At 48.2% G+C, this 13,250-nt stretch overlaps 1 protein-coding gene across 2 annotated transcripts in view; it reads right to left on the bottom strand.

Moving 5' to 3' along the window:
* The window catches only part of FXR2 (FMR1 autosomal homolog 2), a 126,668-nt gene that overhangs the window by 8,167 nt on the left and 105,251 nt on the right, over positions 1-13,250 (bottom strand). The window contains exons 1-3 of one of the 2 annotated variants that reach the window (XM_081805782.1): positions 6,281-6,707; positions 673-725; positions 224-317 (exon numbers count right to left, since the gene is read on the bottom strand). The exons of the other annotated variant lie outside the window; for it this stretch is intronic. Coding sequence (XP_081661908.1) covers positions 224-317; positions 673-725; positions 6,281-6,361 — 228 coding nt within the window. The 5' untranslated portion in view covers positions 6,362-6,707. Of the gene's footprint in view, positions 1-223; positions 318-672; positions 726-6,280; positions 6,708-13,250 lie in introns of those variants that run through there. 2 annotated transcript variants of the gene reach the window in all.

Raw genomic sequence — 13,250 nt, 5'->3', positions numbered from 1 at the left:
CCTAAAACTGGGAAGCTCCCGGGAGTTTGATCACAACAGCGACAGACAGGGAACCGGTGCATCTCTCTCTTCCACAGCCTACCAGGCTGGGCACAGTAGCTTAGCGCAGGGAGGAAGGAGACTGAACAAACCGGCGAGGAGCCTAGGGTACTAGTATCAGGGCAAGGGAGACGCAATCCTGGGCAAAGTGACATTTAGAAAGGGTGGAGCCCGTGGCCCTTACCTCCACCTCATCCCCTTCTGTGATCTCTTTATTATAGTCAGCTGGAGGTGGTAGCCGGACATCCCCAAAAGGAATCTGCCTCTCACTCTGCCAGCTGCCAAGGGAAACAGTGACATGAAAGCTATTCAGGCTAACGTGGTTGTCCATTTCTTCAGGAAGGGGTTACTGCCTCCGCCGGGCAACTTCCACCTTCCCCGGTGATTAGAGGCTAAATCCCAGGCCCTGCTCCAGAGCAGTGTCTTCTCTCTTGCTAGAACCTAATACTAGGTCAAAAGTTCCCCACTCTCACCAAATTTCAGCCCGTTCTTCTCCTGGGATCCACCTAAGTTGACCACCCAAAGCTCTGGCTCTCCGCACCTATTACATGCCTCATAGGACTCAGCCGCCCCCTCCTCTCCACCCTCCTTGTAGGATCTAGTATGCTGGATTCTCTATTCCCAAGGTCTTACTTGTTTTCAAAGTAGATGGTAACAGAGTCTTCATGGACATCCTTCACAAAGCCCTAGAATGGATTGTAGAACAAAGTAAGAAAAAAAAAAAAGAAAAAGAAAGAAAAAAAGAAAATGACAATTTACCACCATCAAGGGAACAGAAACAGAGACCATTACCTCGAGTTTTAGACCGGGACACAAGCAATCTAAAATAGGGCCAGAAAAACCTGTGCTGGGGAAAAGACATCAACGTTGAGGTAGAGACAAAGGAAATGACATTGACATGGAAAGAGAAGTGGCAAAATCTAGAACTAAGATGAGACAAATTCAACAGAAGGGGGAAACATCACCTGCACGAGAACAGCCTGGAAACTGATGGGTCTACTAAGGCTCCCACAGGGGCCTCCCTGTCTGTCAGCCTCCCGTTATGCTGAGCAACTTGCCAGAGTTCAATTAAAATACCAACCACACTCAGCAAGGCTAAGAATATCCCATGAGACAGTGTGAGGCTGTCCTGGGACACCTAGAGGACATCAGGATCCGCCGAGAGAGAAGGGTCTAGCTCCCCAACGACAGCAAGAGGCCTGAGCAAACTTGGGCCCTTCGTGCCTGGGTCCTAGATGAATACTCAGAACACTGATGAAGTTCAAAACGATGACCACGATTTACAGAAGGAAAAATCAGGACTTCGGAGATGTGAGATTTCTTAATGCTGGACTTATGACACACTACTATGAATCTGAAAAAGACAAAAAGACCCCCAAATTGAGATGACGATGTGGGAGAGAACAGGGATGATTGAACAGCTCGTCCACTTCCTACTGTCTGTGTACTCACTGAAGAAGCCAAAGCTATGTGCTCAATCCTATGCTCCCAATTTTTCCAAATTCTCTAATTTTCACATGCTCAAAATTAGGGATTGCTAATTCTGAAAGTCCAGTTTATCGAGCTGTTCTTTTATAACTGAGCTTTTGGTTTCCTATCTAAGAAATCTTTGCCTAATCCAACACCACAAAGCTTTCTCCTATTTCTTCTACAAGTTTCATAGTTTTTATTTCACACTTAGGTCTATGATCTGCTTTAAGTTTTGTATATGGTGCAAGATATGATCAAAGCTCGTTTTTTACCCATGGATAGCCAGTTTGAACACCATTTGTTGAAAAGACTACCCTTTCTCTACTGAACTGCCTTTTCACTTTTGTCAAATTCAGGAAGTACAAATTAATGTATTACTAACAGAAAGCAGATAGGTGGTTGACAGAACTTTTGAGAGTGATGGAAATATCTTAATTGTGGTGATGGTATGACATGTATCTACAGGGATACGTAAACGGGTATCTACGTCAAAAACCTATCAAACTATACTCTGAATGCATGTACTTCATTGTTTGTATCTCAATAAAGCTGTTAACAAAAAACGAGGGGTTGGGGCACTTGGGTGGCTCCACTGGTTGAGTGTCTGACTCTTGGTTTCGGCTCAGGTCATGGTCTTGGGGTCGTGGGGAGCCGGGTGTTGGGCTCCACACTCAGCCGGGAGTCTGCAGGGAGCCTGCTTGGGATTCTCTCTCTCTGCCTTCCCCCCTCAATTAAATAAATCTTTAAAATAAAAAAAGTAGGTGTTCCAAAAGGCTAACACACAAGAACCATTCCTGAGCCCTGCAAGTAGGCACAGCAGTTGAGCGTAGGAGAGAAAACACAACAAACGCACACCTGTGTCACTCCCACCTCAACGAACTGGTCACACGTAAATTTACCATACTGCTATCTCCTCACGGTGGGAAAATCTAAACCCAAATTTTACTCTTGGTACCAGCTGGCCATCCTGCTCTTCTTTCAGAATCAGATCTTGTTCTGCCAGCTCACGACCCAGAGCTTTACTACAGCCCAAGGTGTCTGGTCCTCCTGGCGCCTGGCCTCCTCCTCCTCCTCCGTGCTTTCCTTTCCCCGGTCATTCCCCAGGTTTCCTCCACTCTTCGTTCAGATGCACCTATATGCTGCCCACTACTCTGCACTTCTGCTCCTCACTATTTGCCCCAGTCCTTCTTCCTTTTTGGGTTCTTCTCTTAGCTCCTCATTGAGCGTCCTCCTCCTGCCTTCCATAACCGTGAACATGGCATCCCTCTCCTCTTCTTTTCTCCCTTTATGAGGGTCTGTCTGGATTTCTAGAAACATTTCAACCAGCTTCTTCTGCTGACTTTATCCAATTCTTTCCCCAAAACGTCTATCTCCAAACTTGAAAAATAGTTTGAGAATTAGCTTTTCTCAAAACATCTCAGGGATGAGATAAAAGGAGTGGAGGAGTTAGAAGAGAATCACTTGTCTGCCTCCTTTGTGAAGAGATTCCCACTCCCAGGTAAACTCCTTCACAAAGGACGTGTCCGGGACTCTAATCCGATTCTCCCCCAACATGTTAGGGCTGGCCCTCAGGCAGAGGTAGCCCTACCACCCCGTTTTCTCCAGCTACCGCGATCCATCCCCAAAGCAGAAATGCAGAGCTCAGAATGGAGTTTTCCCTCACACTACTCAGTTCAACCAAACGCCACACACTCTTACACTTCTAGGGTCTTTTTCCTTCACATATTCTGCAGCACAAGCTTTCTCCTCAACTTCGTATTCCAGTCCAGTCTCTGCTCCTTAACTTCACCCACATCACCCATATTTTTCCTCCAAAGACACCAGTGGTAGAAAGTGAGCTCCTAGTTCTGCTCAGTCCATGCTCATTAAGGAGATAAGCAGGTGAGGGCAGGAGCAGGTGAGTCAATCTCTAGAAAGCCAACCAGATCCGAAGAATGACTCAATTCAGTGGCTGCGGCATATCCTGGCTTTGGCTTACAGGGCCTAGGACCAGAGAGAGGGAGAGCGGCCCAAGGTTTCTAGATACTCAGGTTCCTTAAATTAGAAGATATGGAATTAGTCCCCACCTCCGCCCTATCTTCTAATCCTGGGATCTCAAAAGAAAGGAGGGAGTTCTAGGAGAAAAGCAGGAGGGGTCTGGGTAAAAACCACAGGTCGAAGCTGAGGATGCGATATTCCTTAAGACAGGAATGGGAATGTGGATATCCGCTTAAGGTCCGGAAAGTTGGATGATCGTGCCCTGAAAGGTGAACAGATATTTCATTTGGGAGAGTACGACTTAAAGAATAAGATACATTTAGGTACCAGCAGGAAAGGAAGAGCTGGTGGGATAGCTACAGGATAACAGAGATCCCAGATCTGACATATGCAGTGCTATCGTGGAAGAAAATGAACAATAGGACCCAATTCTGAGAGAGGAGAAAGGGGCCTTCCCAAATTTATATTCTAGAAGCAATGTAAACATTCCTTGACCCACACCAAAGTTTGCTGAGTCATGAATACTAAATCAGTAGCAAGGTCAGAATGGTAAGTATCTACATGGCACTAAAAGTTGAAGAAAGATTAGTCTGAATTTAGGGATTTATTGTTGTTTTCAAATGAGCCATGAGGCAGAAAATGCTAACGTGCCCAGAACACAAAATCCACATCACCTGGCTTTTAGCTCAACTCCAAACTCTACTTTCTGAGCATCCTGTCCCTAATTCACCCAAGTCTATCACTGCCATAGCCCACAGGGGAAAAGGGAAAGATTCTGAGAGAGATTTTGTGTCGGACACGTATATGTGGAAAGGAAAACATCTCCCTTCCCATCCGTCCCACAGTTAATCTGAACTGGATACCGATCTTTCCCAGCTATGCTTAGTGCCTATGCTTCCTAGAACAAAAGCAAACATCGTATCTCAATCTCAAACTCAATTTAATAATCGCTTTTCTTGGAACCTAGAGGTGAGAGGTGGGACACACCCAGATGAAGGACAAGATACTGGGGGGAAATGAGGCCAAAATCTTATGAAGAAGGGTATTTCAACAGAGATAACCCAAGTTTGAGGAAAAAGGATACAAGAGACAAACGTATTCTATCAGAATCAGAAAGGAATTAGAGACTTTTGCCAAAGAAAACAAATGCTACGGAGGCAGGCTAGAAGAAAAAGTCTTCTGAGTTAGAAAAGTATGCAGAAAAGATGACAGAAGAGATCAGTCGGGAGCTTCCTTCAGACTTGGAATAAGGTGGTTCCCGGAGGGCACACAAGTTTTAGGATAAAAAGCTGAAGACTTAGGTTGACAGAATAAGTTAAGATAAAGAGACAAGGGTGGCCACAGGCACTGAAGAGAAAGAAATCTCGTGAGCGAAGCAAGGCAGAAACGGACAGGCTTTTAAGGGTGGGTAAAAAAAATCACTACACTCAACTTACCAACTGGAGCCAGGGCAGAAACCTTCCACTACAAGGGCAAAGACGAGACCCTTCCCGTTACAGGACTTCACGGGAAAAGAGTTGGAGAAAGTCATTTCCAAGGGCATGAAGACGGACAGGTTTTCTACAGGAGAAAAGGCCCAAAAGAAGTGAAAGAAAGGGGGCTCTTCTCCTCCCATGGGATAAGAAGGCATCTCTGCTCTGGCTCCTCAGGGTAAAATGAAGGAAGACGGAAATCAGGAAAGTCTCTGCCACAATTCCAGGCTTGAAGTCCAAAGAGGTTCAAAAATAACAAAGAAAAATTTGACCCCAGAGGGGTCTCCCTCTGGCTTCACCCCAATGGGAAAACAGTGTCCTAGATAATGGATTCGCAAGGCGGTAGGAGAAGGAGCTCTGTGGACCCAAACCCTGGGCAAGGGAAGAGCTGAGGTAAACGAGAACCCTTCAAGACAAACCCCCTTCTTCAAAAAAAAGGCCACCAGGTTCCCAGATTGAGGGAGCTGGCCAAAAGTGTTCCAGAAGTGGAAATCCTTCACAAGATCTCATGTGATCCCCCCACTTGGAGATTAGGAACGGGAGGCTTACCAGGCTCCCGATGAAGAACCTACAGGAATGATCTAAAGACAGCTGAGGTCAAAGTGATACAAAAAGGAGCGCAGCCCGCAGAATGGTCGACCAGCTGGCCTTGGGATAAAGGGGTGGGGTGCGAGCCTAGGGGAAAGATGCCACCTTACGGCTGCGAGGCAACTTGCCTGGTTACAACCCAGAGTTGCTGAGGTCAAAGATAGCAAATGTCATAAATGGATTTTGACCGTTTCTCCTTGGCTTGGCAGCAGAAATGCAGCATGAAAGTGGGGTGAGTCTTCCAGAGGCAGAGGCCTCTCCGAGGAAGATCAAAGGATCGAATATGGGACGGCCTTCCCGAGGGGATAATAGGGAAGAATAAAGAGAATTCTCCATGTGCTTGGACCGTGGCGGGGGGGGGGATGTGATTAAGGTCTAAGGTATGTCTTCCACCGGGAAAACAAGAAAAGTCAACGAGAAGCTGGGAAAATGGGGTCTCCTCGCGGGGGGGAGGGGGGAGGCGGGCGCTGATCCGAGCACAATAATGCCCCGATGTTCGTTCTCTCCGAGACGGGGGAGGGGGCTGAGAGCAGGTGTAACCAACGGAGGCGCCGAAGGCACGAGCAAGGGGCTTCACTCGCAGAGCTGCCCCCGGGGGGACGCGGGCGGGAGCGTGGGGCTAGGGCTCGGAGGGCCAGGACTTGGCTCGAGCAGCACGGTCCCGCCCCGCTGCCCCCTCCCCGGCGGGGGGAGGGGGCCGCACGCGGGTGTCCCCGGCCGACGCACCGCCTCACCTTGTAGAAGGCCCCGTTGGAGCCGCGCACCTCGACGGGCAGTCCCGGCTCCACGTCCCCCGCGGAGGCCAGGCCGCCCATGGCGCCGCCGCCGCCGCCTCCGACTGCCCCGGCGGCGGCGGCAGCGGCGGTCTGAGTCCGGGCCGGGCCAGGCCCCCGGCGTCTCCCCGGGGGAGGAGCCGGAGGGGGAGCCGCGGGGGGCGGGAGCCGGGCCGGCCCCACCGCGGCCCTGCCACAGCCGACGAGCAGGGGGCCGGGGCCGGGCCGCTCCCCGTCCGCCGCCGCCGCCTTGGTCTCCGCCACCGTGAGGGAAACGGCCGCCGCCGCCGCTGCCTTCGTCACCTCAGCTTCCGCCTGCCGCCGCCCCCGCTGCTGCCTCAGTCCCGGGACCCGCTGCTGCCGCTGCCTCTCCACAGCCTCCACCTCCCCCTGCCGCCGCCGCCGCCTACTGCGCAGGCGCACCGGGCACCCGCCCGCCGCGCGCGGGGCCCCGAGGGCCACGGCGCAGGCGTCAAGGCTGGCGACCCAGCTCGCGCTCGCCAGCACATCAGGGCTTCCACACTCCCTTTCGCTCTCGCGCGCCCCCTCCTGGTCGCTTGCTCGCGCTTGCGCAGAACGAGATGGCTCTCTTTCTTCGCCACCCCCCCACTCCACCGCCCACATCTCTTCCTTTCCCCGCCCCACAACATTGAGAGCTAACCAATCGTGCGGAGGGAGGGGCCGAGCCCACTCAGTCGGATTGGATTTCTGCTGCTCCTGGTCAGGCCACACCCACTTCCCGCCGTGAGCGTCCCGGGGCTGGGGCAACTTAGGGATGGGCATGCGCCTGGATGACTGCTTGGTCACTTTCCCCACCTTTGTCTTTCTCGGTGCGCACGCTCCAAAGGAAAAAAAAAAAAAAAAAAAGCCTGGCGCGCACGCGCGGGGCTTAATCGTCCACATGCGTGTATCGACTCTTACGAGCGTCCGTAACTCCGGCTGTAGACTTAACAGCCGCGTTCTTGCTGATCGTGCATACAACGAAAGGTTAAAGGGTAATTTCAAGGCAGTACCAAAAGGCAAAGGCAACATAGATTAGCACAAGATTTGATATCCAAATGCTGAGGAAATTCGAAATAGGAAAAAACGTTGTGGAGTAAGGGTAGTAGAGGGAAAACTTCGGATTCCTGAACTAAGAAATTGAGTTGTAGAGATGAATATATAGTAGCACAGAAATTAGAATCGTGTTGTGCCTTTAATCATTTAGCAAGTATTTATTTCGCCCTCACTGTGTTCCAGTCACTGTGTGCTAAGCGTTAGGGATGCAAAGACAAGATACAGTCCCCAAAACAAGGATTTTATAATGCATCGGGAAGGGACAAACAAGTTTAAACCAACTCAGAAATAAGTGCATAGGGTTCGACTGAAGATGTGATAGAGATAAGGACTAGATATAGAGGGAATCCCAAGGAGACAATGGTCAGCTATTCTTCCGAGCGACCTGGGAAGGCTTGAGGAGGTGACGACTGGAACTGGGATGTGAGGCCTTTGCTAGAGGAAACCTGTGGTGAGAGTATTCTTGAGCTACCAGGAACACAGTGATGCTGAGCAGCAGAAAGAGCATGTCCTTTGGGGAACCATGACTAATTTGAATAGCATTTGGCTTGAAGTAGGGAGCTGCCGGAGGGTAGCCTGTGAGGGACTTGTAAATCAGATTAAGGAGAAGGGCTTTTACTTTATGAATGCTGAAGAGGCACTGAAAAGTTTTGAGCAGGAGTGTCCTGTGATAAGATTTGCATTCTATGACTGTGGAGAATGGATTAAAGAGTAAGGGTGGTCCCCAGGTGTCAGATGGGTGAAGAACCATTGCAGGTAAGAAAGATGCTGATGACCTCCTTGGATGAGGGCTGTGGACAACAGAGGTACAAGTAGATTGGAGCCTGTGAAATTTGCAGTAGGATCAACAAGAATTGGTGATGAGGGTGGAGTGGGGTGGGCTCAGGAGCCAGTGAAGAGGTGGAAGGACCCCCAGACAACTCTCAGATTTGTACTTAGGGTCACTGAGTGAATGGTGCTGCCAGTCATGGGAGAAAGAACTCAGGAGACAAAGTTTTGGATGACACGTTGATGACTTTGAGTTTGGTTTTGCTCTGAGTTTAAGGGTCCACCATCCAGGTAGACATTCCTTGTCGTCAACAAACTTCTCTTTCAACTTAAATATAATTTCTTTAGCCTTCCACTAAGCCTATACTAGCTATAGGCCTTCCACTTCACACTGCCAAAGCATCCTATACTCCTTTGTGGTACTCATCATGGCTGTACTATTAATAATTTATTAATAATTTGTCCAGCGTCTGTCTTCTGCCATCTAGGAGGTCAGAGACTGGGTTCCTGTCTGTTTGTGCCCACCGTTGTATACCCAGTACCTAGCACAGTTCCCAGCATGGCAAATATTTTTTTTTTTTAAGATTTTATTTATTTATTTGAGAGAGAGAGAATGAGAGACAGAGCATGAGAGGGAGGAGGGTCAGAGGGAGAAGCAGACTCCCCGCCGAGCAGGGAGCCCGATGCGGGACCCGACCCCGGGACTCCAGGATCATGACCTGAGCCGAAGGCAGTTGCCCAACCAACTGAGCCACCCAGGCGCCCCCCAGCATGGCAAATATTAACTGAAACTCAGGTCAATGGACACACACAGGTACGGGGTCCAGGAGAGGTCTTGGCTAGGGAGGTGGATGTAGGCATCATCAGTATATTAGTCATAGTTAAAGCTAAAAGACAAAAATAAATCTCTAAAGAGAAGTGTAGACTGAGGAATGAATTGGTCCATGATGGAGCTCTCAACTACAGCAGTATTTAAAGGGCTGGCAAAAGGGTCGCCTGGGTGGCTCAGTTGGTTAAGCGTCTGTCTTTTGCTCGGGTCATGATCCCAGGGTCCTGGGATCCAGTGGGATCGAGTTCTGCATGGGGCTCCTTGCTCAGCGGGGAGACTGCTTCTCCCTCTGCCTGTCACTCCCCCTGCTTGTGCCCTCTTTCTTTCTGACAAATAAATAAATAAAATCTTAAAATAAATAAAGGGCTGGCAAAAGAAGAGGTTCCGTGGGGCGCCTGGGTGGCTCAGTTCATTAAGCATCTGCCTTCAGCTCAGGTCATGATCCCGGGGTCCTGGGATTGAGCCCTGAGTCCTCTGCCCCTCCCCCCCATTCATGCGCACTCTCTCTCTCTCAAAGAAAGAAAATCTTTAAAAAATTAAAAAAAAAAAAAAAAGAAGAGGTGCCTTCCAGAGTGTCCGAGCACCAGTAAGTAGAGAGACAGAGACAGTAAAGATGGTAAAGAGCCAGCAGCGATTCTGACAAGGAGAAGGAGAGAGAGTTTGAGCAACTAAGAGGAACAGATTATCAAGGGTGTGGGCTGTGAGACTGAAGAGTTTGGGTTTGGACTCTTAAGCAACAGGAGTGCCTGAATTTTATTTTAGAAATGGCACCCTCACGATCTACCAAGCCTGTGACACCAACAATCCTCTCAGGTTTAACTTTTGTTCCTCCGCTGTAGTCATGGTCCATCCAGGCAGAAGATGGGAGTGGGAAAAGGGGGAACAGTGTTTCAGACAGGGGAATGGCTTGTGCGGGAGGCCCAGAGGGGGAGAATACAGCACATCTGAGGTACTGAAAAGGGTCTAACCTGGTGAGAACCAACTGGACAGGAAGCACATAGCTGGAAGGGTTGGGCCAGAGCTTGGAAGGACCGGAACATGTTTAGAAGTTTGGACTTTCTGCTGAGAGCAGGGGAAGCCATTGCAGGATTTTCCACCAACTTGCCTTTTAGCAAGATTACTCTGGCTGGACTACGAAGGATGTGTCAACAGACAAGGCCCAGCTTGTCTTTGGACTTCTAAATACATAGAGATTGGGAGGAAGACAGAAAATTGGATAGGTTGATGGAAGAATGTTAGTTACTGAAAATGGGGACTATGTGAAAATTTACATACTGAATGTTGACACTTGCCCCAGACTTCTTCACCCAGCTCTAAGAATATGGACAGCCAGGCTGATGCGCTCCAAGTGGGAGTCTGGAAGAATCATCCGAGAAATATGATCAGATGAGCAAAAAGACCTAAAGATACTAGCGTCAGGGGTTCCTCAAGGAAATGGCCTAGTGGATCGCCCTGTGGTGAAGTCCACAGATAACATGCCTCCCCACCTGCCACACACACACACACACACACACCCACGTTTCCGATCGTACCTTAGAGTCCCAATCTTAATTATGAGCACACAACTGAGGACTACCTGACATGTGAGGAAAGCCTCTAAAATGAAACACAGAGCTGCAACACCCCCCCCCCCAAAAAAACAGAGAAAAAATAGTTTAGAAGAAATAAAAACTATGCAAGGAGAAAAGCATTTTTAAAAAAACTGTCAGGGGTGGGGTGCTTGGGCTGCTCCATTGGTTAAGCAACCGACTCTTGATTTTGGCTCAGGTCATGATCTCAGGGTTCTGAGTTCAAGCCCTGTGTCAGGCTCCGTGCTCAGCAGGGAGTTGGCTTGAGATTCTCTCTCTCCTTCTGGCCCCCCCCCGCCTCATGTGCGTGAGCACGCTCTCTCTCTCAAATAAATAAATAAATAAATAAAATCTTTAAAAATACATTTAAAGATAAGTAAAATGCAAACAAACAAAAACAAAAAGAGCTCTTAGAGGGGTGCCTAGGTGGCTCAGTCAGTTAAGCACCTGCCTTGGCTCTGGTCATAATCTCAGGGTCCTGGAATGGAACCTCACGTAGGGCTCCCTGCTCAGTGGGGAGTCTGCTTCTCCCTCTCCCTCTGCCCCTCCTCCCTGCTTGTTCTCTCTCTCTCTCTCTCTCAAATACATAAAATCTTTAAAAAAAAGAGCTCTTAGAAATTAAAGACATGAAATCAGAAATAAAAATTCAATAGAAGGGTTGGAAAATAAAATTAATCTCCCAGAAAGTTGAGCAAAAAATGAAGGAGATAGGAAATAAGGAAAGAAAATACAAGAAAATTAAACGTCTGGCCCATGGGATTAAACATCTGAGAAACAAAAGTTCCAGAAAGAAATAACAGAAATATGGAGGGGAAGAAATAGTCCAAAAAATAACAATTTATTATTTATTTTATTTTTAAAATTTGTATTCTTTTATTTTTTTTAAGATTTTATTTATCTATCAGAGAGAGAGAGAGCACAAGCAGGGGGAGTGGCAGGCAGAGGGAGAGGGAGAAGCAGGCTGCCTGCTGAGCAGGGAGCCCAATGCAGGGCTCAATCCCAGGACCCGTAGATCATGGCCTGAGCCGAAGGCAGATGCTTAACCGACTGAGCCACCCAGGTACCCCCAAAAATAAGAATTGAAAGAATGTTTTTCTAGGGGCACCTGGGTGGCTCGGTTGGTTAAACATCCCACTCTTGATTTCAGCTCATGTCATGATCTCAGGGTTGTGAGATCGAGCCCGGAGTCGGGCTCTGTGCTGGGTGTGAAGGCTGCTGAAGAATCTCTTTCTGCTCCTCCCCTCCCAACCCCAGCTTGCACGCTCACACATGTGCCCACAAGCGCTCTCTATAAAAAAAAAAAAAAAAGGGGGGGTGTCTGGGTGGCTCAGTCAGTTAAGCATCTAACTTGGGCTGAGGTCATGATCTCAGGGTTCTGGGATCAAGCCCTGTGTGGGGCTCCCTGCTCAGGGGGAAGCCTGCTTCTCCCTCTCCCACTCCCCCTGCTTGTGTTCCCTCTCGCTGTGTCTCTCTCTGTCAAATAAATAAATAAAATCTTTAAAAAAATAAAAAAATAAATAAATGTTTTTCTAGAACTGAAGAAGGTGAGCTTCTAGGTTGCGAAGACCCACTGGGTTCCCACTAAAACTTTCCATGTAAGATTTCAGAAGGCTAGGACAAAGAGGAGATCCTAAAAGTTGTGGCTGGGCAAAGAGAGAAAGAAAATGAAAATAGGCTTCATACACACTTTATTTTCCAGAGTAAGAAAAATTTCAGGCTTCTTAACAGCAACACCAGAAGCTTGAAGACAATGGAGAAATGCCCTCAAAATTCTTTGCCCGCAAATTATTTCCAACGTAGTATTTGATACCCAACCACAATGTCAGTTGAGCGTAAGAGTAGAACAGAGACATTTTCAGACTTAGAAGGTCCCAACATTTTTTTTTTAAGTTTTTATTTAAGTAATCTCTACACCCAACGTGGGGCTTGAACTCACTACCCCAAAACCCTGAGATCATGGGTCACATGACTTTCCACTGAGCCAGCCAGGTGCCCCGAGGTCCCAACAAAATTATCTCCCAAGTACTCTTTCTTAAGAAGCTCCAATCAAGGGCGCCTGGGTGGCTCGGATGGTTAAGCGTCTGCCTTTGGCTCAGGTCATGATCCCAGGGTCCTGGGATTGAGTCCCACATCGGGCTCCCGGCTCAGCGGGGAGCCTGCTTCTCCCTCTGACCCTCTCCCCTCTCATGCTGTTTCCCTCTCGCTCGCTCTCTAAAAAATAAATAAAATCTTAAAAAAAAAAAAAAAAGAAGCTCCAATCAAAATAAACCGAAAAAGATAAAGAGATACGTTGGAGATAGGTTGCAGGAAACAGGAGATCAATCCAAGAGAGGCAAAGGGAATCCCAAGATGGGTGTGGAGAGAGACCCAGCAGTGCGGTCTGAAGACCAGCCTCTCTGTGCTGGAGTAGGTCTAAAGGCTCTGCGAGAAAATTCTCAAATAGAAGAAATAAAATTCCTTACGTGTTTGTATATCCTTAGAACACATTAACACAACTAAAGGAGAATTTTGGGATAAATTAGAGTACACAGAAAACGAAGCAAACAAACATAAAGAACAAAGCAAGTACTGATTTAAGAAAAAACATAAATGGTAACAAAAATTTAACTATCCACATAGCGGGGCACCTGGGTGGCCCAGTCCCTTTTTTTTTTTTTTTTAAAGATTTTATTTATTTATTTGACAGAGAGAGACACAGCAAGAGAGGGAA

This window comes from Leptonychotes weddellii, chromosome 15, assembly GCF_054177405.1.
Source record: "Leptonychotes weddellii isolate Sample4059 chromosome 15, ASM5417740v2, whole genome shotgun sequence".
Taxonomy (NCBI): domain Eukaryota; kingdom Metazoa; phylum Chordata; class Mammalia; order Carnivora; family Phocidae; genus Leptonychotes; species Leptonychotes weddellii.
Note: the sequence above shows the minus strand (reverse complement) of the source record. Positions and strands in the feature narration are given on the sequence as shown.